Raw genomic sequence first — 23,797 nt, forward strand, 5'->3', positions numbered from 1 at the left:
AGTAAAAGACAGTCTTTCTCCAGGCCTTTGCATGATTCATGAATAATAAATACTGCCATCGTGAAGGAAAAACTTGAGGACTGGAGAGCTGAGTGATGGAAGGGAACTAGTTTTTTGATGACAGCATTAAACCTCCGAATTCACCAACCTTGAACAGACCATATCTTTGGGCTTCTTGTGTTCTGACATAATATATCTCATTGTGCAGCCCATTTTGTTACATAAGGTTACTTGTAGCCCAAATCACACTGTCTAATACAGGCTCCTTAAGAATGCAGATGCTACAGTAACATAATTCCCTTCTGATTTATGATCTACACCTTTCATGATAAAGTTTCTGCAATCTTTTGGATCTTTCTTTTTCTTAACTCCTTCCTATCATACTCATAAGCATACCAATAGTTATTCTGTGTGAATGGTGTTCAAAATACTGTCATACAGCTGGGTGCAGTGGCTCATTCCTGTAATCCCAACATTTTGAGAGGCTGAGGTGGGAGGATTGCTTGAGCCCAGGAGTTCAAGACCAGCCCTGGCAACATAGTGAGACCTAATCTCCACAAAAATAGAAAAAAATTAGCTGGGCATGGTTGCACATGCCTATAGTCCCAGCTACTTGGGAGGCTGAGGTTGGAGACCACTTGAGCCTGGGGGATCTAGGCTGCAGTGAGCCATGATCACACCACTGCACTCCAGCCTGTGTGAACAGAGTAAGATCTTATCTCAAAAAAAAAAAAAAAGCAACTTTCATATACACACGTAAATAAACAAAAACTTCAATACATTCAATAAAGTTTTCCTATAAAGAACCACTTAGGAAACATAACATGATAAGGTTAGGGTTTAGGAAATGAACCAGGTAGAGTAAGTACATGGAGTTTGAAAACTTAAAAATCCTATGTTTCCATTATTTAATGCTTGCTCCTAAAATAGTGCTTTTCCTTCTCGTCTATGTTAGTGGCATAATCTCCGTCACTAACAGAGAAAAAGATTAGTTAGATTTATAAAAACAATGTTAATTCAAACTCTTCTGTGTTGTACAGAAGCCGCTGAGTAACGTAACTCTGTCATTTCACATCGAAATACAATAGAACTGAAATTGCATTGTTGACACAAATTCAGAGATATCTTAAACGGAGCACATGCCAGAACTTCACTAAAACCAAAAGATTAAGCTAACTACATTGTAGGTAAGGTAGGTAATGATCGTAAATAGGCAAGAGTGGGAAAAGAAATGTATGCTTCTGTGCAAAAATGTAGAAGGTGTACAGCACCCTCTATTGCCAACTGAAATAAACTAAGAATTGACTACGACATCACGTGTAACGAATGGCTGTTTTAGAGCAGTCTTCCTCCTACTAAGGCATCCTGCTAGGATACATGATACAAAAGGAAGTGTCAATCAATAGACATCAGCTTAATTCTTCCATATTTCTTAGTACATTTCTGATTGTAAAATAATAATAATAAACATCATTTTCCTATGTAAGCCATTTAAATATCCTTTAAAAAATCTATGGGTTGATTTTCCATTTAAAATCTTTTGGGTCAGTTCTAGAATTAAACAGAACTAGGTTAAAGTATTTCTCTACTACTTACTATCTGTGACTATAAGCATGTTGTCTTCCTACCTTGAATCCTCCCTATAAAATCAGGAAGATATTTTCCTCGTAGGGATCATTGTGAAAACTAAACCAGACTATGTACATAAAGCAGTGAACATTGCCTTTCATATATTAGGCACTTCATAACCATCCCTGACCCTTGACTTTGCTTATTCTTATATTAAATAGTAACATAACTCCTATGCTTTTACACTAATAGTATATTAATTTCAGGTGTCTCTGTTAGCAGGCATGGGGGAAGAGTATTTTGCCCTCAACTCACACCTAATTCTCCTTATTTTATAAAGACAGTCTCAAACAGCATATTAACTTCCCTCTTAATTAACCTCTTTTATAAGGTTTGAGTATTCTAGACAAGGCATGAGCATATTTAGAAAGATTCTCTTCTGAGCTTAATGACTGGTATACATCTGCATCAGAAACCTGTATTGTCATCTGTATTGTCATGTGTATGTGGGCTCCCCATTTGGCCAGGAGGAAATGGTTACATGCTTACAGTAAGCATTGCTCAAATGACGATGTTTCCCTATGTGATATAATTCTCTGATGTCCTGATAGTGTAATTATAATCCATGTGCACCAGCCTGCCCACCCAAGCACCAAAGAGACGACGATGTCCACAAAAATCACTGACATGGACAGGTGGACAGGAGTGCAATCTTTGAATAATTACAAAGTCTATGTTCTTTGCTTGTGTCTCTTCTCCGAGTATTTACTGGTTATTCTCTCGCATCTTTTGAAGTTAGAGACTGTAAGCATCATTATCGTCTACAAACACAACGTCTTAGTAACTTAAAGCCAAAGCTTTTCCCACATTAATACATATAAAGTGAAAGCGTTAAGTTTCAAGAGGCATTTTCTCTTCCTCCAAAACAATAATGGCAATGGAAATATCCCAAGCCTGTAGTAACTATTCTGTGAACTGCAATACACGATACTTAGCACATCTGGTCTCAATTATCCCGTTCTCTGGTGAATCTTTGGTAAACTAGTTTGGTTCAGGGCTATAGCAGAGATAAGTTTATTTAAGTTAGATTGAGCTCCAAGCAATAGCAGAAATAGTGACTAATGGTGGAAACTTTTAAAAGTGCTGCCACTAGAAAGTAATAAAGACAGGCCTGGGGCTAGAATCTAGCCTGGGCCAGAAGAGCGCACTCCTATATGGAAAGAGTTGGGCCTCAAATTGACCATGACGATATTCCACCATACTGGACTCCCCAGGTTTTCACCATCTGAGTTTCTACAAGTAACAGACAGTCAAAATACATGTGCTTCTTCTACACTGTCTCACTGATGTTGGAAAAACATTTCCTGAAATTCTTCATCTTCCCCAGAGTTTAAAGACGACAGTCTACCACTCTCAGGGAGGGGGCCTCCCGTTTTCTGCCTCTTTCCTTGTTTTTCAGGCTTCCTCCGGGGACATGGGCACGAAGCCCACAGAGGCACACAGAGATGAAAGTCGCAGCAACATGTTCAATATGCAGGATGTTTAACTAAAGCAGCACTGTTCTGAAAACCATAACCTGTTATTTTGAATTTTAACAGCGATTCTTGTTTCTTGTTTTACAGTCGGCAAACAACTCTTACGTGACGGCAAAATTCGTGTGAGTATCAGAGAAAAAGGCAGCGACACCGTGGAAGTGAGGCAAGGCCGGGAGCATGGGACCTGACTGCCATCATGTGGCGGCAGTGGCTGTGGCCACCCAAAGAGATCCACACTGAGTGGCAGGGCCAATTTTCAGGCTTTCAGAGAAGATGCCCCAGAGAACAAAATCTTTCTAGAATCAACCTCACAAACCTTTTGTCCTTATGACTCTATGCCTGGGTGAAAGTACAATCTCTTTCTAACATGTCTAAGAAAATAAGATAAGAATGACAGCGAAAGGAGCAGAGAGTAAAGAGTGAACACCAAAAAGAGAGGACATGGAAATTTGGGAGGGCAGACACTATTCCAAGGCAGACCCAGGTGATCATCTACCTCTTGCCAATCTTTTTCACCTCCGTGTGATCAAAGGCACCAAGAAACCGCAAAAGTTTTTCAAATTTGAAGCAGCAAATATCTATCTCTCTACTATCCAAATTAAGTGAGTGAGGCAGCTATATGCATACCTCAAATATTTGTAATAAAAGATGAAATTTCCAAACTATCATTGAATGGCACATGGTACTGGGTATATCTAATATTGAGAGAAGTTACAACGTTTTACTCTTCATTTTGAATATCTAGTTGACTTGTTTCGTTGCCCCACATTCCTGCTCAGCTATTCCAAACCAGAGTGTCACTATTATTTATTCTGACTAAAGTTAAAAACCCAGTCTAAACAGACATGATTACTTCTTGCTGCTTTCTGCCTGCTTATCTTCTCTGGGAACCAGGTAGATAATTAAACATTGTGGCTTTAGAGGACTTTCCTGAAAGTTAATCCCAATAAGTAAGAGGTCTTTTTGAGATAAGGGTCAGAGAAGCTGATAATGTCAACAAAAGAGTAAGAACTCTGAGGAGGTAGTAAAGATTAAGTACAGGGCTTCAGTCCACCTTTGGAGTATGGTACACAGTGGGATTAGAGATTTAGGGCAGCTTTCAAACATAAGCCTAATTTATAAACTGAAAATATCTGCTTCAATCTTTGCTACAATAATTCAAAAACAAAAGCCATGAATAAGTGAATTCACATAAATATTTATATTACCATCCTACTCTATTTTTTAAATAAAAACAAGTTGAAGTTCCATCCTTGATAAAAAAATTCCCCAAAAAAGTCCTGCAAATGAATTTGCTACAGAATGACTCTTCCATTCAGAAGAGTACCATGCCTACTTTATGAGTTATAGATCCTCAAAATGAATGTAAATATCATGTCTTTCCAATCAGATTTCACTGGGGAGCAGATGATATGCATTTTGCATGCATTTCCATTAGATTGTTTATGACACTGGAAAAGCCAGATTCATACGGAAACATGGTTATAGATTGTTCATAGAAGAAAGTTCTGCTATATTACTTGGATTAATTTATACACAAAGAAATATAAATATTTGCTGAACAAAAAAAAGAAACCGTCAAGCTTTAATTACAAGATCTACTGAGTAGTAATAAAAATTCACTCTGCAACAAACCCTTTGCACTCAAAAACACATTTCAACTTTCTAAGCAGCTTCACCTCCAACTTCCTAGGCAGATTGCCTACTTCCACTTCGGTTTTCTAGGCAGATTAGCAATTCCAACTTTCCAGGCAAATTAGTTCATTTTGGCTCTGAACTATTGAATCAATCTTGTGTTCTGGGTAATAAAATACTCAAGTGGATTTATCCTCTGGCACTTTTTCCTACTAGCAATTCTAAAGGCTGCAATTCAAGTTGTAGTTTCCTCATTCCAGTTTCTGGGGAGAGCAGAACTGTGTTAGCTAATGTTACCAAAGGTACCTGCTCTATGGGCAGCTATTGTATAAGCGGAAAATGCTGCTGTTTTTCTGCAGCAGTCCACAAGAACTGCACTGGTTCCCACAGCGACAGTGAGGCCGAGGAGAGAAGTTTGTTTCCTCTCCCGGTTTCCTTCAGGAATCCCCAAAGAGACATGAAGTTACATTACTAACAATTCCCTATTCATACTTGGGAGTCAGGGATATAAAACTGTCACATGGTAACAAGGCTGAACAATAGCTAAGAGGAATGGCTTTTTTGCCAATAAGAAGAATCAGTCGTTTAATGGCCCAGTTGGAGACAATCCCAGCCACTGAAGTCACCTCATAGGGAAAAGCCTGCTTTTCCAATATATCTTCCATGGCTGAATGACTTACAGCCCCAAGTAGGCATCCTTCCAAGTTCAAAATCAAAGTTTATGTTTACTGTAATAGAAGAACTTAAAATCTAATTGCATTAAAAGCCAAGGACATCATATTAAAGGACCTGCTCTAAAATTATACATGCCAAGATGTTGGAACACAACAGGTTAATAAGGAGAATGCCTTCAAATCACATAAACCAACTCATAAAGGACTAGAGGAAAGGCTTCCACCTGGCCCAAAGTATTTTTGTTATATAAAATCGGGTATTTTATTATAAAAACTCAAGAAACAAAAGTCAGCATCTTTTGGTATATCAAGTCACAATGCACTTCACCTGAAGTCCTTCTGCTTCTATCCAAAGATAGTAACAACAGCCAACATTGACTGAGGGCCCTCTATGGCAGGCACTGTCCTAAACACTGCATGTGTACTATCACATTTAATTATTATTATTTTTTTTTTTTGAGACGTGGTCTTGCTCTCTTGCCCTTGCTGGAGTGCAGTGGTGTGATCTCGGCTCACTGCAACCTCTGCCTCCCGGGTTCAAGTGATTCTCCTGCCTCAGCCTCCCAAGTACCTGGGATTACAGGTGCGTGCCACCACACCCAGCTAATTTTTGTATTTTTATTAGAGACAGGGTTTCACTACGTTGATTCAGCTGGTCTTGAACTCCTGACCTTGTGATCCGCCTGCCATGGCCTCCCAAAGTGCTGGGATTACAGGCGTGAGCCACCATGCCTGGCCCACATTTAATTTTTAAAGCAAACCAGTGAATTAGTTACAGAGGTATTATCTGCAGTTTTTTGTTAGAAAATGGATACTTCAGATGGTTAAGCAAGCTGCACAATGTCAAACAAAAAGTAAATATCAGTGCTGGAATTTGAACCCAGATAAGTCCGAGACAAAATTTGTGTTCACATAGCTAGACACTAAACCTCTGATTTCAAGGAAGTAAAATTCTCAATGTCAGATTTTCCTCTGATTTTAGCTTTCATACAGACAGAGAAAATTGTTTCCTTATGAACTAATAAAACACAGGGCTGGACTGGGCGCGGTGGCTCATGCCTATAATCCTAGAACTTTGGGAGGGTGAGGAGGGCAAATCACTTTGAGTCCAGGAGTTCGAGACCAGCCTCACCAACATGACAAAACCCTATCTCTAGTAAAAATACAAAAAAATCAGCCAGGTGTGGTGGTGTGTGCCTATAATCCCAGCTACTTGAGAGGCTGAGGCAGGAGAATTGCTTGAACCCAGGAGGCAGAAGTTGCAATGAGCCAAGATCATGTCAGTGCACTCCAGCCTAGGCCACAGAGCAAGACCCTGTCCCAAAAAAATCAAAAATAAAAATAACAAAAACTCAGGGCTGGAAAATTTAATTTGAGTCTCTACCTCTGATTTCTATGTAGATTGGTTTAAAACGGGTCATTTTACAGGTTTCATTTTACTGTACTTCCCACTTATAAAAGGAGGAGATCACATTCTGTGTTCAAATGCGTTGATCTGGCAAACTGCTAGTGCTTTGGCTCTCCCTCCAACCGTCCCATCAAAGATGAGGGATTTATTTGTTGAGGTTGTTTTGATAATCCCACATTCATCAGGGTTGTTTTGCTCTGCACATAGATTCCCATCACTCCTGCTGCATAGAGAACAAACCACACTCCTCCACCAGTTTCATGTGCCCCAGGGCCCTACTCGGCCCCTCCTGTTTAGCTTCTCCTGCTGTCTTCATCCCAGAACTCCAACTGGGCCATCTTTGTCACATCCAGTGATTCATTTGATTTAATCCCACATTTATTGAGCACCTACCTATAAAGGGCTAAGTGAAGGCTCGTTTTAGATGTATGCAATCTAGAAAAAGAGATGGGAACTCTCTACAAGTAAATGAGATACCAAGGAGAATGTGATCAGCATCCTACTGGCAGCAACTTGAAGAGATGAATTTATTTTCACAGGGAGGACTGAGAAGGAAAAGAAGTATAACAGAGGCAGATTGTAACTTGAGCTTTCAAAGACGAGAGTTTCAAAAGGGAGCAATGAGTGGAGACCTTGGCAAGGTGGTTTGGAGGCGCCTGCAGAGTGGGAACCACCAACGGTGTCTGGATGCTGCACATGTGCGCAAGAAGAGCTGAGGGCAAGCGCTTTCCCACTGGAGAGGCAGGGCAGAGGCTGACCACAGGTAGTTCACAGGCCACAGTCAACCACGCACAACCTGTGATCTGTGGTGGTGTTTTAAAAAAAAAAAATTAAAATCGGCTGGGCACGGTGACTCACGCCTGTAATCCAGCACTTTGGGAGGCCAAGGCAGGCGGATCACGAGGTGAGGAGATTGAGACCATCCTGGCTAACATGGTGAATCCCTGTCTCTACTAAAAATACAAAAACATTAGCCGAGGCTGGGTGGCACGCGCCTGTAATCCCAGCTACTCAGGAGGCGGAGGCAGGAGAATCACTTGAACCCAGGAGGCGGAGGTTGCAGTAAGCCGAGATTGCGCCACTGCACTCTAGACTGGGTGACAGAGGGAGACTCCGTCTCAAAAAAAAAAAATAAAATAAAATAAAATCAACAACATGAAACAAAATACACTTTTAGATACAAATATGCATTTCTAGCTCCTTGTGGAAAAAACTGGAAAATCCTGTCACCTGGGGCTTATGAGCCATCATAAGTAGACTAACATAGCAACAGCCCTTCAGATGGGATAAATGCCCTCCGATTTACTGCAGCCATCACCACTCCTCTCTACCATTCCACACTTGGCCTCCTTTACCTATTTATCACACCTGCCTAGGCTCTGAGGAACCCTGAGCCTGTGACGCCTCTGTGGGGGATGGGAGCAGGGAGGGAGACTCACCTGTCCACCGGCCACTTACTATCTACATGAAGCTGAGCACTTCTGACAATCAGTCTTAGTTTCCTTATCTGTAAAATAGAGCTAGTATCACCAACCTCAGTTTGTCGTGCAGATAAAATTAGGTAATTTAACATTCAGCTTAGTGTATAAGTGTTTAACAAATGGTGGCTGTTACTACCAGAACTATTGCAGGCAAGTGCCTCGTTCAGGGCCACGAACTGCCGTAATAGTGCACATGGGAACAAGGGGTAAGGTACAAGCCACTCAGTCCTTCCATGTGGCAAAATCCTGACCTACGGCATTTCACTGGCTCTGCTCTGGTTCCATTCTTTACCTCTACCATAAGAGACGGAGATACAGCGATGACATCCCCAGGTGCACATGAGCTCAGATGAGTGCACACATGCACTAGTATGTTAATTCAGAAATTCAAAGATCTAGATTGAGCCAGATGGCTGGTTCTTATTCTGCTTTCTGAGAATTTTTCTCTCAGATAGCCAACTCAAAGATTCCCAAATCATCATTACATCATGGGCTTCTGCAAAAGACAAAGCTTATAACAAATCCAAAGAAATTAGCCCCCCGTGAATGGGTAGCACAGCTTTCCATGTGTCAGAGTCTGGGGAAAAGTTTGAGACAATTGGAATATCCACCCTAAGCCTGTCAGACAGCAGTTTAAATCCAGAAGATCATCTGACTGACATAGGACTGACTCGTTTTTCTTGAGCACGAATTAAACAGATGGTAGCGCCTTAACTGCTTTTCCAGAACTACCTAGGGAACAGCTTCAATGCTGCAATTTTGCTAAGTGAAGTGACTGGAGTTTTGTGCTTATGCATCTGACAGGAAGCACTGTATATCTCCTGTGCCCAAATGGGCCGCTTAATGCCACACCACCACATAACAAAGTCCCCTCTATTATCTATCTTAAGGACTAACTATACATATAATAGCAAACCATGTGTATTATTTTACTTTATCTTTGAAGCATAAGAAAGAGAAGTTACACATGGCAATGTGTCCTTCTTTTCTAGAACTCCTCTTGTTTGTTGGTGTTTTTGCTACATTTTGTTTTGTTTCTTGTAGAGATGGAGTCTTGCCATGTTGCCCAGGCTGGTCTCAGACTCCTGGGCTCAAGTGATCTTCCCACCTCAGCCTTCAAAAGTGCTGAGATTGCCAGGCGTGGTGGCTCACGCCTGTAATCCCAACAGTTTGGGAGGCCAAGGCTGGCAGATCACGAGGTCAGGAGTTTTGAGACGAGCCTGGTCAACATGGTGAAACCCTGTCTCTACTAAAAATATAAAAATTAGCCAGGCATGGTGGCAGGCACCTGTAATCCCAGCTACTGGGGAGGATAAGGCAGGAGAATCACTTGAACCTGGAAGGCAGAAGTTGCAGTGAGCCGAGATTGCATCACTGGACTCTAGCCTGGGTGAAAGAGCAAAACTCCGTCTCAAAAAAAAAAAAAAAAGGTGTTGAGATTACAGGTGTGAACCACCATGCTCAGCCCTTTTCTAGAACTCTTAAGACCAACACCCTGTCACATAATGCTGGAAAAAGAGCAGATAGTCAAAGACCCAAAACTTGCTATCTGAGACTGGTGGACCAAGGCCTTGCCCATTGGAGCATTCACACACGAGAAAAGCTAGGGGTGACTAGGGACATTCAATAAAGATTTTCTTCAAGGGGCAAGTCGCTTGCAAAAAACTTGAACATTTTTCTCTTTACAGGAGCTCAGTAATTAATTCAGTTGCCATTTCACTAGAAACAGAGTCCTCAGGGGTCACTTGTTGATTTTGCTGCCTGGCTTTTGTCCACAGAACTCTAAATATCCCTCAGAGAGCCGGCCCCATCCAGTCTCAGGGGGAACCTCGAATCCAGTTCTGTGCGTGTAAGTAAGCCCAGACCAAGAGCTTGCTTGGTCTTAGTGATTGGGCTCAGGGAATATGGCTCAGTCAGAACCAATCAGACACAATGAGACCTTCCATGGGGTCTACGGGAAAGAAGCATACTGTTCTTGCTGGACTTAGATGAGAAAAGACACAAGATCTAGGGTAATGACAGCTGTCTTTTGACCGCTAGGGTGAGGTGTTTGAGAATGGTGTCAAAACAGAGGAACAGGAGAGCGATGGAAATGGCAAAACTAGGCCCCAATGACTCAATCTGAACCTCTTTATCTAGACACTCCTGAAGACAGATGGACTCAAGACTGTTCTGTTACATCACCACAAAATCCCCACTTTGAGTAAACCTGTCTGAGATGGGTTTCCCTCCTGTGTAACAGAAAGGGGTTTGACTGTTCTATGGACTTGAAAAGGCACATAGGAAAGGGCCAGGTATTCTGAGACTCTCCACTAAGCCACACGCCTCACAAGAAAGTTCAGCATCAACACTGCTCAGTTGCCTCTCAGTCCAACACCCTCGCAGCACCCCAACACAACCTCACCAAAAGCCATTTCACCCAGGCTGAATGCACTGTGGCAAACCTACGTCCAGGCAGCTCTGGAAACGGAAGGCAGGTTAAATATAAAAGAGCTGCAATCTGGAAAGGAAATGCAGAGGAAATGAAAGAAAGTAGAGGCTGGAGGAAGTTTAATACAGACAGATAAATTTAAGGGGAGAAAGCAAGTTAGCAGGTCGTGCTAGAAGAGGCAGAGCCTAAGGAACTGAGGCTTAATGAAAACACTATAGGTCCTCTCTCTCATTTTTATTTGGATACTGTAAATTTTCAGTTTTTTAAGGCTCTGGATATATGGCCTTATTCTAACTATCATTACTGACAAATGCAGTTCAAGTATTTAACCTAGAGGAAAAACGACATATATTTATCCTAGGGGGGAAAATTAAAACCAAAAATCTTATAACTTTACTTTGGGATAAAACAAGAATTTGTTCTAAATTCAGCTTAGAAAAACTTCAACTTTTACCTGGGAATTGCAGAATAATATGGCAGTTTTCAAAGCTGTGTTCTCATGCAATTACATATTTTGTCTGAGAAAGCTGTCATCTTAGATGACTAAACTCATCAAACCATCATAACGTCTAGAATGTTCTGGAGGTTAGAGTAAAGATGTGGACAGCAAACCTCCCTCTCCTCTTGGGTGTCCATTTGCATGGGGACTCTGCATGCTTGTTGGATGGAGAAGAAGAAATTTGTGCCATCTGGATTGCTGCATGGTACCTGAGGGAAAAGGAGAAAGAGTGGACGGCAAGTGGGGGATGAACAATATTTCTGTTTCCCCACACGAGTGACTTTGGGCACATGCAGGCTGCTTTAGTGCAAAGCTCAGAAGGGACTGCATGGCGAGAGAGAGCCGTCACCTACAGTTCCCATCAGACCTACCTGAATGGCAGGCACTAGCATTCCTAAGCAGGTAAGAAACAGTAGTGGCATTAAAGAGAGAATGCCCTAAGAAGCTGGCACACGACAGCATTCCACCTGGAGGCCAGAACGCAAGGACAAAGACAGCCTTTATTCTAAGCACACAGAACCCTCCCCATGAATTTCCCATACACCCTCGGGAAGACTTTAAACTTGGAAAGACACACGGGGTCACAGGCTCTGAAATTAAGGTTTAGATGTGAAGCGCAAGACTTTCCAGTTACACCGTGAAAATCTCCCATAAGCCCTCAAATATACGTATAATTCTAAAGGATACATGAACAATTTACTTCCACACTTAGAGCAACCAACTGAGACATGGCCATATGGATTATCCACAAAGAATCTTGAAGCCCAGGATGAAGGATGAATTCTGTCTGCCACTGACAAGATGTACAGCTTGCCCAACACACTATTAATCATCATATGTCCCAGATATGCAAACTAACTTAATATCAACTTCACCTAATTTAATATCAGCACAATTAAGAAAGTTATTCAAAGCATTCTGAAGTACAATAGAAAAGATGTGTATCTATCTGTAAAACAGTTTGCCTTCATTACTGTAAATGAGAATAAATGAGAACTAACCACATTTCTAGTCCACTCCTTGGGACAAATTTAATAATGTATTTGAGATCTGCATCACCATCTTTCTTGAAGGGAACATTATTACGTTTATACAGGGTTCCTGTCTATTTATATTACCTACATGTTATCTTCGTTTTTGGAAGCAGCAACGATTAAAATGATTTCATTTATTTTTCATTATTTCAGAATGTCAGATTTTCTTTTTCTTTCACACAAAACTACATGCCTTAACAACTACGAAGGGATTAACACATTTCTTCTAAACCAGAATCCTCACTTTATCTTCATCGCTGTGTCTCCCAGCAATGCAACAGCTCTCAAGCCTGGAAACAAAGCTCCACTCACCGAGCCTGAGAGAGACAGTCACAGTTTGATGGTAGAGGCTGTAAAGGACCTTCTTTCTGATTTCCGGATTTTAAATAACAGGATCTAATTTCCCCTGTAAAATCAGAAAATTTCAGCAAAGAATATGACATAATTATTCATATAGAATTGTTTCAACTTATATAATTTTCAAGTTAAAAGGAAACTTTTTTTGGTCTGTTGTAATAACTGTTGACAATCTGGATCTATTCTTTGTATTTCTCCACAGAATATATATCATGAGAAGTTGAAGGATGTCTGAAAGAAACGTGACTAAGAAAATTTTCTTTGACCTGCTTCCCTGCTAATATACTTAGACAAGTTTTGACTTGGTTACTTATGATTTAATTGCTTTTGATAGACTTATTTGTGTCATCTCTTAATTCACTTTACATACATTCTCTTCATGTGTCAGCATGATCTGTGCTAGCATATAACTGGATTTTTTTGTATACGAATACCTCGGTGTCATGTGCAAAAAGCAGCTTATTAAGAGTACAGTTTTGACTGGTGGACCACATGAGACCATCTCTGCCTCCAAATGTGCAGACGAGCCAGTGCCACAGTACACTGACTGATGTGTCAGCCTGTTAATGAGGAAAAGCTAGAGGTGGAATTAATCTGCAGAGTTCAATTAGCTCCACTAAAGCAGTTCAGGATATTGAGGTATGAAAATCGTTCCCTTTCTAATGATGTAAACGGTTTCTGCCCAGAAGAGCTCCTACTAGTGCCTTCTTCAGTTGACACAGGAAGCGTAATTAACCTCGTCTGTTGTGAGCAGCTGGAAGGTGGCCCTCAACTCAAAGGTGTTTTCCACCAAGAGAAACTGTAACAACCACAGCCCCTGTGGAGGCTTTCATGTAAGTGCTAATGTTGTTCTCTATGATGTAAAAGTCCCTTATATTTCTGCACATGCAAAAGCATTTAAAACTATAAACTACCGAACTCCAGATAAAGTAACCATATAATTTATTCTCCAAACCAGGATCCTTTTGAGAGTAAAATAACAAGCACTACTGGAGCTATATGATACATAAGCCAAGATCCATCCCAGAAAAACTAGGACCTATATCCCTTATCCTTTGAACTTTGAACTTGCCACTTTATAATTCTCTATGTATACTATTTTATTTTATTTTTTATTTTTTTTTATTTTTTTGAGAAGGAGTCTCGCTCTATCTCCCAGGCTGGAGTGCAGTGGCCGGATCTCAGCTCACTGCAAGCTCCGCCTCCCGGGTTCCCGCAATTCTCCTGCCTCAGCCCCCCAAGTAGCTGAAAAACCAAGTTTTTTTTTTTTTTTGTATTTTTTAGTAGATACGGGGTTTCACCATGTTAGCCAGGATGGTCTCGATCTCCTGACCTCGTGATCCGCCCATCTCGGCCTCCCAAAGTGCTGGGATTACAGGCTTGAGCCACCGCGCCCGGCGCTATTTTAAATCCTTTTTATAACAAGGTGATGAAAAAATATATCAAGGTCAGGTGTGCAACACAGGTCCAACAAATATTTACTGACTACTGGGCATTGCCTTCTTGAAGTTGATAACTGTGAGGGGGAAATGCCATTAATCAAATTATTATGCAAGCTGTAACATTATCAAAGAAGGAAAGAGACGGGGTGTTAAGAGAACAACAAAAACTGACAAACCTGATTAAGTCTGGGGAGTTCAGGAAAGGTGTCCCTGAAAAACTTACCTTAGGACCAAGATCTGAAGGATCAATGGAACACACGGGCACAGCATGTGTAAAGACCCTGAGATGGGAGGCAGCACACTCCGTTCAAAGAACAGTGTGTGGGCAACTATGGCGTTAAGTCTTCCAGTTCTCAAGTCTAGTGCTCAGGCTAAGATATCATGATGAATCCTGAGAAAGCTGACAGTTTTCCCTGCTTGTTCGTTAGTAAAGGGCACCAAAGACTCACCATGTTCATCAATGAAGACATGCATAGCATCCACAGATATCTCTTCTTGTACAGATGTTTCAGGCCCACTGATGACTTGCAAGACAGAACTATCTTGTTGGGAAGTTACCCTGTAGATTATCTGTCTTTGTCTATTGCCCTGGAAACTTAACACATATAAAAGTTTCAAAAAAAAAAAAATGATTAGAAGTTCCTCCTTATCCTTGATAAAGCATTAAAAGCAGAAGCTAGTAAATGAGGCTGTCTCATGGTTTATGACTAAGTGAAACTAAATAAGTAACTTATCCTTACAAGGCCGTAGTCTTGGCAGGCTGAGCGCACGCGGGGCTGGTGCTAGTATGGTCTTGACTTTGTAAGTCTGGTTTTCCTTGCTTAGAACTGTGTCCACTGGGCTTTTCATTTTCCAGGATTTCCTCCTTTTTTTCCTGGGAAGTGTTATCTGAAAAACATTGCTTTACCTGTTAATATAATATAAAATAAATCAACGTGAAAGCTCTGGGAAATAAGTTACCAAAACTGAAACAAGAATAGAAAGAAAATCTAAGCAGCTCCTCTGCATGCAAAAGACTTTTAAATAATTTTTCATTTTCCTAATTATGGAAGTACCTACATATATTTGAAAAACAGAAGCATGTATAAGTCTGAGATGTGTTATTTAGGCGTCTACAAACACCTACTATTTTATATACAGGTTGAGGGACTCGCTTGAAATAGGGAGTTGGTGACCACACATGTGCCCAGCTGAAAATCACCCATTTAGGTTACACAGGTCTGAAAGGTTCATGTCTCATAAATGAATAACCTCAGATTCTAAAACATTACAAAAACAAATCTGGCTATTTCAGAGCAAGGTCCCCTTTACCATTGATAAACCTTAACAGTCTTTCTTCTCACTCACTCTCTAAAACTGAATTTTCAAGCTAAAGCTAGAATTGGACCCTTCATAAAGCAAATACTTATAAGTATAACTGGGGGTGGGGGTTGTTTTTGTTTGTTTGTTTGTTTGTTTGTTTGAGACAGGGTCTGGCCGTTGCCAAGGCTGGAGGCTGGAGTGCAACGGTGGAATCACAGCACACTGCAGCTTCAACCTCTTGGGTGCAAGTGATTCTCCTACCTCTGCCTCCCAAGTAGCTGGGATGACAGGCACATGCTACTACATCTAGCTCATTTTTAAAACTTTATGTAAGTATAGGGGCACGTTATGTTGTTCAGGCTGGTCTTGCCCTCCTGGCCTCAAGTGATCCTCCCACCTCAGCCTCCTGAAGCACTGGGATTACAGGCATGAGCCACCACACCCGGCCAAGTATAGCTGGTATAGCTGATTTTGAACAATATGCTTATTGTACTGTGTAGGACACAGTGAGCTACAACACCTATTCCTTGCCCTGAGAACATTTTAAGGTGAATGAGAATTCCAAGATCAGTAGGTACAGAATGTTTTTATTTTATTTTTTGCATTTTTTGAAGACTCTTTAAACAATGAACCACTAAGGGTCTCAGGTTATACCATTATGCAAAATGGACTACATATGACCCTGAGGATCAGCCCTTCCTTTTCTGCGGACACATTCCAACAGTCACTTTTAAGATCAAAAGGACCATTGTACTCCCATGACTTACTCTGAGTAAATGATTGGCTCTTAAACTCAACAGCCTGCGCCTGAGAGAACAGAATTGAGCCTGAACCTACAAGTCCTTTCAAGACACACCATTAGAAAAGTCTATCAAGACCTGCCTAAGCCCTCAGAAAGCAAAACTGTGTTAGTGTCTGTGGGATATAAATCACATCCTTGCATCTAGAACAATGTTATTCATCCTGAAACTTCAAGTAATTAGAGGAGCAATGCTGGCTTCTCTGTGAGTCCTGAAGATAAACATTTTCAGCACATCTGTGAAACTACCATAAGAATTTCCTTGGTATGAAAATGTTTGCATTTCATTTGACAGCCTGTCAAGATAGAAGTTTTCACAGTTTTCAAGAAACACATTTATAAGAAAGTGCTATCATAACAAATAGCTTTAGCCAGTAATCATGCCTCATAAAAAATCGCAGAAAGGCACATTGACACAGCTCTCCTGTTTCACACTAAGAGTCTTTGAATTCATTTGTTCACATCTCTTCATCATATCTTAGACTCCTTTTCTCTTAAATGGGTACATTACGTAAATCAACATATGGGTGATTTTTTTCCTTTTTTCCTTAAAAAATACATTTATATAAATGTTTCTGTTTATAAAAATACTATACATTCATTGTATGTAATTTAAAACTACACAAAAGAAAAAACTTTGAATCACTCCTAATCCTGCCATCATATTACCACTGGAGCCAATTTGATATATATCATACCAATCTCTTTTTCCTAGATCTATGCACTTTTTTTTTTTTTTTACAAAAATGAAGTCATAATACAGGTATGGTTTTATACCTATCATATTTATCTTAAACTACTATAAACATTTAATGTTATTGGATATTCATCTACATCATCTAAAAGTAGTAGTTATACAATATTATACTGATAATGGTATAATTTAAATAGACCCTAACTATAAATTTACATTGTTTCCATTTTCCATATTATAGACAATTTTTCAATGATCATTTCTATATACATTCATGATTCTTTTCTTAGAAATTCTTAGAAGTTAGGAGACTGAATATACGAATGGACAATGGCCAGAAATTATTCGTAACGTAGAACTCTGACCAATAATCTGCAGCAACCAGATGAGAAAATCAACCCATTATCCAGGGTAAGCAGCCCAGGAAGACAACATCCTATGCACAGGTCAGACTCGCAGGAAGTCAGACCACTGTTTCTGGCAAACAATCCAGGAAGCCACACAATAACCCCCATAATAATTAGCCCGAAATGGCTAGGACTTGATTCACAGCTCACAGCTTCCCTAATGTGTGTCCCTGCTTCCAACTTAGGACCACCCACAGAAAACCAAACAGAGTCCCCTAATGAAGCACATAGGATGCCTCACTCCTAGTCTAGCCACCTCCAGCTTCATAATGCCCAGAACCTCCAGTCAGGGCACATCCGAAGCCTTCCCTTTTTTCCACTATAAAGCTTTGTCATTCTAGTTGCCTTTAAGTCACTGCTGAACCCAAGTGATGACGGCTGACTCCCTCGCCACAAGTAAGCTCTGAATAAATAGACTTTGCTTGCTCTCATATGGGCAGTCCTCATTTATTTCCACAAAGTAAAATAAAGTTGTGTCAAACAAAAAAGCAAACAAACATGCTTTAAAGGTTTTTCAAAAGTGTGTGGTTTTCCATAGCCTTGAATTCTAGGATATTGCTGAGACTTGAGAATAATCCTCTGAAGAGAACCTGGGCTGGAAATAAGAGTACATTAGAGAGAACTAGAAAATCCTGTATCTTTTTCTAGTGAAGTCCAAGTTCAAGCACTGTCCCACTGATGAGCAGGAAAGAGATTAGAGAACATTTCCTAAGCTGCTAATATCATTAAACACCATCACGTTGTTTTATAAACAAACTCAGAAACTGGGTTTTCAGATTACAATAACAAATACTTTAGTGAAAGAAGAATAAGAGGATATTACCAATCTCAAAGACACACGACACCACTGAAAAACTATCTAAATTGCCACCTTTAATATGTTGATGGCCTTCTAAGAGCTAAAAGATTCATTGTAGTCTGTCCTTCCTTCCTTCAATTAAAATCCTCTGTCCTTTCCTAAAAGCAGCATGTAATTCATTCCAACGCCTCCCTTCCTGCTGTACCTTCAAGTTCTTGGTACCTAAGCCTATCTCTTCCCATAGAATACCTCATATCTCCCTGCACACAACCTCAATGTCCAATTTAACCCTTCTGACTGAATGTGGCTGGCTGAAAAAATGAAGAAGAGCAAAAACTCAAGCAGGCAAACCAAGTAAACTTTACATATGGCCTGAGGGGAAAACAAAAATGAGAGACTAAAATTGATCAAATAGCAAAACTTTCCACATATTTTCCTAATTGAATCCTCACAATAATCTGTAACATATTATGACTCCTGCTTTGTAGAAGAAACTCCAACACAGATGGATTTGATCAATTGTCCAAGCTCAACCAGCCAGTGTTACTGAACCAAATCTGGCCTTGTGCTATCTGGTTCCAAAGTCAGTGCTCTATCCACTGGACACATCGCTTCTGGAAAGGCCTTCATGTGCTCTGGGTTAGCACTGTCTAATATAGCATCCAATAGCCACGTGGCTACTTAAATGAATTAAAATGTAATAAAATTTAAAATGCCACTTCTCACCTGCACAGCTCCCTTTTAAAGTATTAAACAGTTACATGTGGCCATTGGCTACCATATTGGACTGCACATACAGAATATTTCTATCACTACAGAAAATTTTATTGGACAGTGCTAGCCTAGAGGTATGAATCTCTATATTGGATAGATGATAAACACCCATATCTTTTATTAGAAACATTTTTGTCTCAAGTTACTCCTGGTTTATATACCGCCCTGTCTGTTAAAAAGTTTAAGTAATCAGAGAAAATTTATCAGAGCCAACAGTATGGAGCCAGAGGAGCCCCTGGCTGTCCAGAGAGCAGAGGAAAAATCCCAGCACTAAGAAACGTTACCACCTACAGCACAGAAAATGAGCTACCATATGCAAACACAACTTTCAGTAAGCATTCCTACCATACAGATGCTATCTCAACACAGATCTATGTAGAAATGATATGCTCAGAAATCACAGCATTAACAGAATTTAAAGCTGAAAGACCTCATAAAAGCTCTAGTCCAGTAACATCATTTTAGCCATGAGGAAACTGAGGCCCAGAGACATTAAGTAACCTGAAAATAAACGTACCTTATCTTCATATAGGAAATATCATTTAATTTTTATGCAAGGACTCTGGAACAAGACTGCCTGGAATCGCCGAGTGCGGTGGCTCACGCCTGTAATCCCAGCACTTTGGGAGGCCGAGGCGGGTGGATCACGAGGTCAGGAGATCGAGACCATCCTGGCTAATACGGTGAAACCCCATCTCTACTAAAAATACAAAAAATTAGCCGGGCGTGGTGGCGGGCGCCTGTAGTCCCAGCTACTCGGGGGGCTGAGGCAGGAGAATGGCGTGAACCCAGGAAGTGGAGCTTGCAGTGAGCCGAGATGGTGCCACTGCACTCCAGCCTGGGTGACAAAGTGAGACTCCATCTCAAAAACAAAAAAACAAAAAAACAAAAAAAAGACTGCCTGGAATCAAATCTCAGTTCTAGCACCTCCTGAACTCACTAGACACTTGGGAAGGCAAGTGAAAATTTCTGAGCCTCATTCGAAGAACAGGAAGGATAATGGTATATCCATAACATAGTTATATAAAGAGTAAGTGAGTTAATACGACAGCAGTTGTATAATTTATCATCTAAACTGGGGACTCTTTTGAGAGAGAAAGTCAGTGCTCTTAATAATTATGTTGGCAAAACGTGTGTAAATGAGGACCCTTCCAGGCAAACCATAAGGTACAGTCACCCTCGTTAACATATGCAAAGTGCTTAGAACACTGCCTGGCATAAATTAAGAGCTGCAGAAGAGTTTGTTATTATTATGGGTACAACATGGGATAATTAGTGAATTCTGTATTTTATAATAGAACTCAGCAGGAAAAGTAGATTCACTTCATAGAAATTTGTCTTAGAATCAACTTTCCCAGAAGGCATCTATTTCATAAAGGAAGAAACATCTATTGCGAGTACTTGCCACAGTAGTAAAATATAATTGCTTATTTCCCTGGAAGTAAATAGTCTTGCCTTCTAGAATAGGGAAGCAAAAATATCATGATAATGCCTTAAGTGTCCTGGTAGAGTAGGACAATATATGTACACATGTTCATCACAGAGCTTAGTCTCGGTAATTCAGCAAATACTGATGACAAAGCCAAGCAACAAACGAGTGCCCAAGAGTTGTCCCACTATTTGCAAAATCAAATCACAGAAGGCAAATGGCAAAGAGGCATATTGCCTTCTATGTCATGATCAGAACGGAACTGATGTGGAATCGCACCTTGGAGAAGCCCACTTTCTTCATTCTGCTCTGCTGAGCCATTCAATTGATTGGATGCGGCCATCTTGGAAGTATTAATGGATTCTAACAGGGAGACAAATTCCAGGAAGTTGGACTCATTTGGTATTTGTCCTTCCTTAGCCTCTAGGTCAGATTTGGAAGTTGGCATTGTTTTCTCTGTATCAACAATTTCTGCGGAACTTTTACTCAAGAAGACATCTGTCCCACTGTCCACACTGAGCACCCGGGCATGCCTCTTTTCATGGCTGGACTTACAAGACAATGGGTCAAGGTTAGTCAGGCCTTCCTTCCCCACCTTAGACTCAGAGGCTGTATCAGGTGTAAGCCGGGACGCTGATTCCCAGGGTTCCCGTGAGGAAGAACTGTGATCCTTGGTGGCACTACCCCCCTCCCCAGATCCATAGCCAGAACACTGATTGGTGGATACCCTTGCCTTCAGTCTCTCTGGAGTCCTTTCACTTCCATTGCCTTCAGGACAGGGAACACCTCCTCCCCTACCCTCAGGCAGGTCCAGGGTGATCACGGGAATTGAGATCTGCTCGGCATTGGGAGAACTGGCCGCCCCTGGGTTAGTTGGCTCAGCATCAGACTTTACACCGGTCTTCTCTATGCCAACCACCTTCAGGTGGAGGGAGCTTTCCAAATCTGTCATGGAGTTTGGGGTACTGCTCATCGTGATAACAATTTTTATGGGTTCATGTAGACTCAGTGGGTCTCCGGGTTGAGAAGTATCGATGAGAGTAACAGCTACCTCACTATCTGAGGAGTCCACTTCCTGGTTCAAGGGCAGGTCCACCTGGCAGGAGGTATCCACCTGACAGGATGTGTCTGCTGGCTCCTCCACAGGCTTGGCCACGATGGTGTCACACTGAGGGCAGCTGCTGCTCAGGCTGTCTTGGGGTGACTTGCTTTGTACCCGTTCCCTTATGGAACCCTGGGGACAACTGACAGGTTCTGGAATCAGGACTGAATTCTCACTCCCCCATGGCTGGAAAGAAATGTCTGTTTCTAGTAAGTCATACTGAGACAAAGACAGGTGGGGCAACTTCTTCAAGGGTCCCTTATCCACTAAGCCACCCTCGGATCTGTGGCGCAAAGGAGGCTGCCCCTTGCCTCCTCTTTCCTTTCCTTTACCATTGATGAGAGTTTCTGTGGCAATTGGTTTTACAGGTATTGCTGACTTGGGCATGGTTTCCAGCATGTGTGCTTGACAAGCAGGTAAACTTTCCATTTTGATACCAGGTGAGGTAGATGACACTGGTGCTATGGGATGGTCTTCTGATAGAATGACACCTGAAATGAACGACACATGGCAACTTTATTAGCATTGGAAATGAATGAGTGATGCCCAAGAGCCAGACCTAATGAATAATAACAAAACTAAAATAGCACCAGCAACTAATGGAATTGGATACTTTTTTTTTTAACTTTAAGTTCTGGGATACATGTGCAGAACAGGTATAGATGTGCCATGGTTGTTTGCTGCACCTATCAACCCATCATCTAGGTTTTCAGCCCTGTATGCATTAGGTATTTCTCCTAATGCTCTCCCTCCCCTTGGCCCCCAACCTCCGACAGGCCCTGGTGTGTGATGTTCCCCTCCCTGTGTCCATGCGTTCTCATTGTTCAACTCCCATTTATGAGTGAGAATATGCAGTGTTTGGTTTTCTGTTCCTGTGTTAGTGTGCTGAGGATGATGGTTTCCAACTTCATCCATGCCCTACAAAGAACATGAACTCATTCTTTTTTATGGCTGCATGGACACTTATTTTTTAAAATAACATTCCCACTGTGAAATTATTCTTGAAATACAACAATAAAAATAAAACAAATGAAAAGCAATACAGTATAGCAACTATATATATAGCGTTTACATTGTATTAGGTATTGTAAGTAATTTAGAGATGATTTAAAGTATACAAGAGGATGTGTGTAGGTTACATGCAAATACTATGCTATTTTATATAAGAGACGTGAGCAACATCCACAGATTTTGGTATCCACGGGGGTCCTGGAACCAAATCCCTTAAAATACTGTAGAACACCACCAACTAAGAGAGTGTCTTTTATAAGATTTGACTAAGGGAAAAACAAAATTCTTTGCTTTACTATAGTGTTGCTAAGAAACACTGGATTTATTCGCCAGGTATGGGTTTAAATGCTACCTGTACAGTTTACATACTATGACTCAGAATGAAATAATGTACGTAAAACTTCTACTACAATTCCTAGTACAAGTAAAAAATGGGAAATTATTGTTTTAATAGGAATGGTGAAATTAAAAGGTCAGACCAGATATTCAAAGTACATAAGATGATGAGCTATAGCACACCTAATCTAGAAGAATATGTTTAATATGAAGGAAAAGGTATGTGCTTGTATATATGTGTATAAAACAGACATAAAGTAACTGTTATGAAGTTGTATGTGCAACCAAAATGTTAGAAATCTAACTAATGTGAATTTATTTTAGTAGTAATAACACAGAAAAAAATCTGGACAATCCTTTACATATGGTTATAATGGGATACAGCTGAATGATGAAAAAAGAAACTTCGTTTTAGGGGTTCAGGGCTATGGTGCTAATTTCAGCTGTTTTCTAGAACAAATTAAATTTTACACCATTTTCAAAACTGAAATAGTGCATAAAATTTGTCTTTGTAGTAGTAGAAAAGAAAATAGAATTGCAGAGAAACAAAGGAATTAATTCAGGCCTCCAAAAGATCTTTTCTAAGCCTTCTGCAGGTAGTCAAAAGATTAAAAAAAAAAAAAAACTTAGTAAAAACGTAAAACAAAAATTGTTTAAGTTAAAGGAAAGATCCCCCAAAACAAAATTTGTAACTTGAAAGAAAGGTAGATACGCAGAATGCTATACAATTTATCCTGTCATTTTTTGATGTATGTACTATAATACAAATTTTTATATGGATGATAATTTATCATCCATAAAAAAACTTACATGTCTGCTCTTTATAAGTCATATGAAATGAGGCATAGACTGGAGAAATGACAATGAATTATGATCAACAAAATATCACAATTTGAATTAAGACTTGATATACAAATACTGATGAGAAAAAATTAAAATTAAGAGTTAAAGAAACAAAGTCAAAATATAACTATGCAGTCTTAGGTATAGTTCTTATTTTCAGTTAATCCACTGGCATTCTGTTTTATAAAAATATTTTTCACTTCACTGAGGATAATGCTGTGATAAAATATAAATGA

The 23,797-nt window shown here is 40.4% G+C and overlaps 1 protein-coding gene across 1 annotated transcript in view; it reads right to left on the reverse strand.

The window, feature by feature from the left end:
• The window catches only part of PCNX2 (pecanex 2), a 312,991-nt gene that overhangs the window by 254,696 nt on the left and 34,498 nt on the right, over positions 1–23,797 (reverse strand). Inside the window, exons 5-8 of the mRNA XM_007989814.3 lie at positions 20,549–21,862; positions 14,806–14,953; positions 14,515–14,660; positions 12,579–12,672 (exon numbers count right to left, since the gene is read on the reverse strand). Of these exons, the coding sequence (XP_007988005.3) occupies positions 12,579–12,672; positions 14,515–14,660; positions 14,806–14,953; positions 20,549–21,862 (1,702 nt within the window). The remainder of the gene's footprint in view (positions 1–12,578; positions 12,673–14,514; positions 14,661–14,805; positions 14,954–20,548; positions 21,863–23,797) is intronic.

Source organism: Chlorocebus sabaeus, chromosome 25 (assembly GCF_047675955.1).
Source record: "Chlorocebus sabaeus isolate Y175 chromosome 25, mChlSab1.0.hap1, whole genome shotgun sequence".
Taxonomy (NCBI): Eukaryota; Metazoa; Chordata; class Mammalia; order Primates; family Cercopithecidae; genus Chlorocebus; species Chlorocebus sabaeus.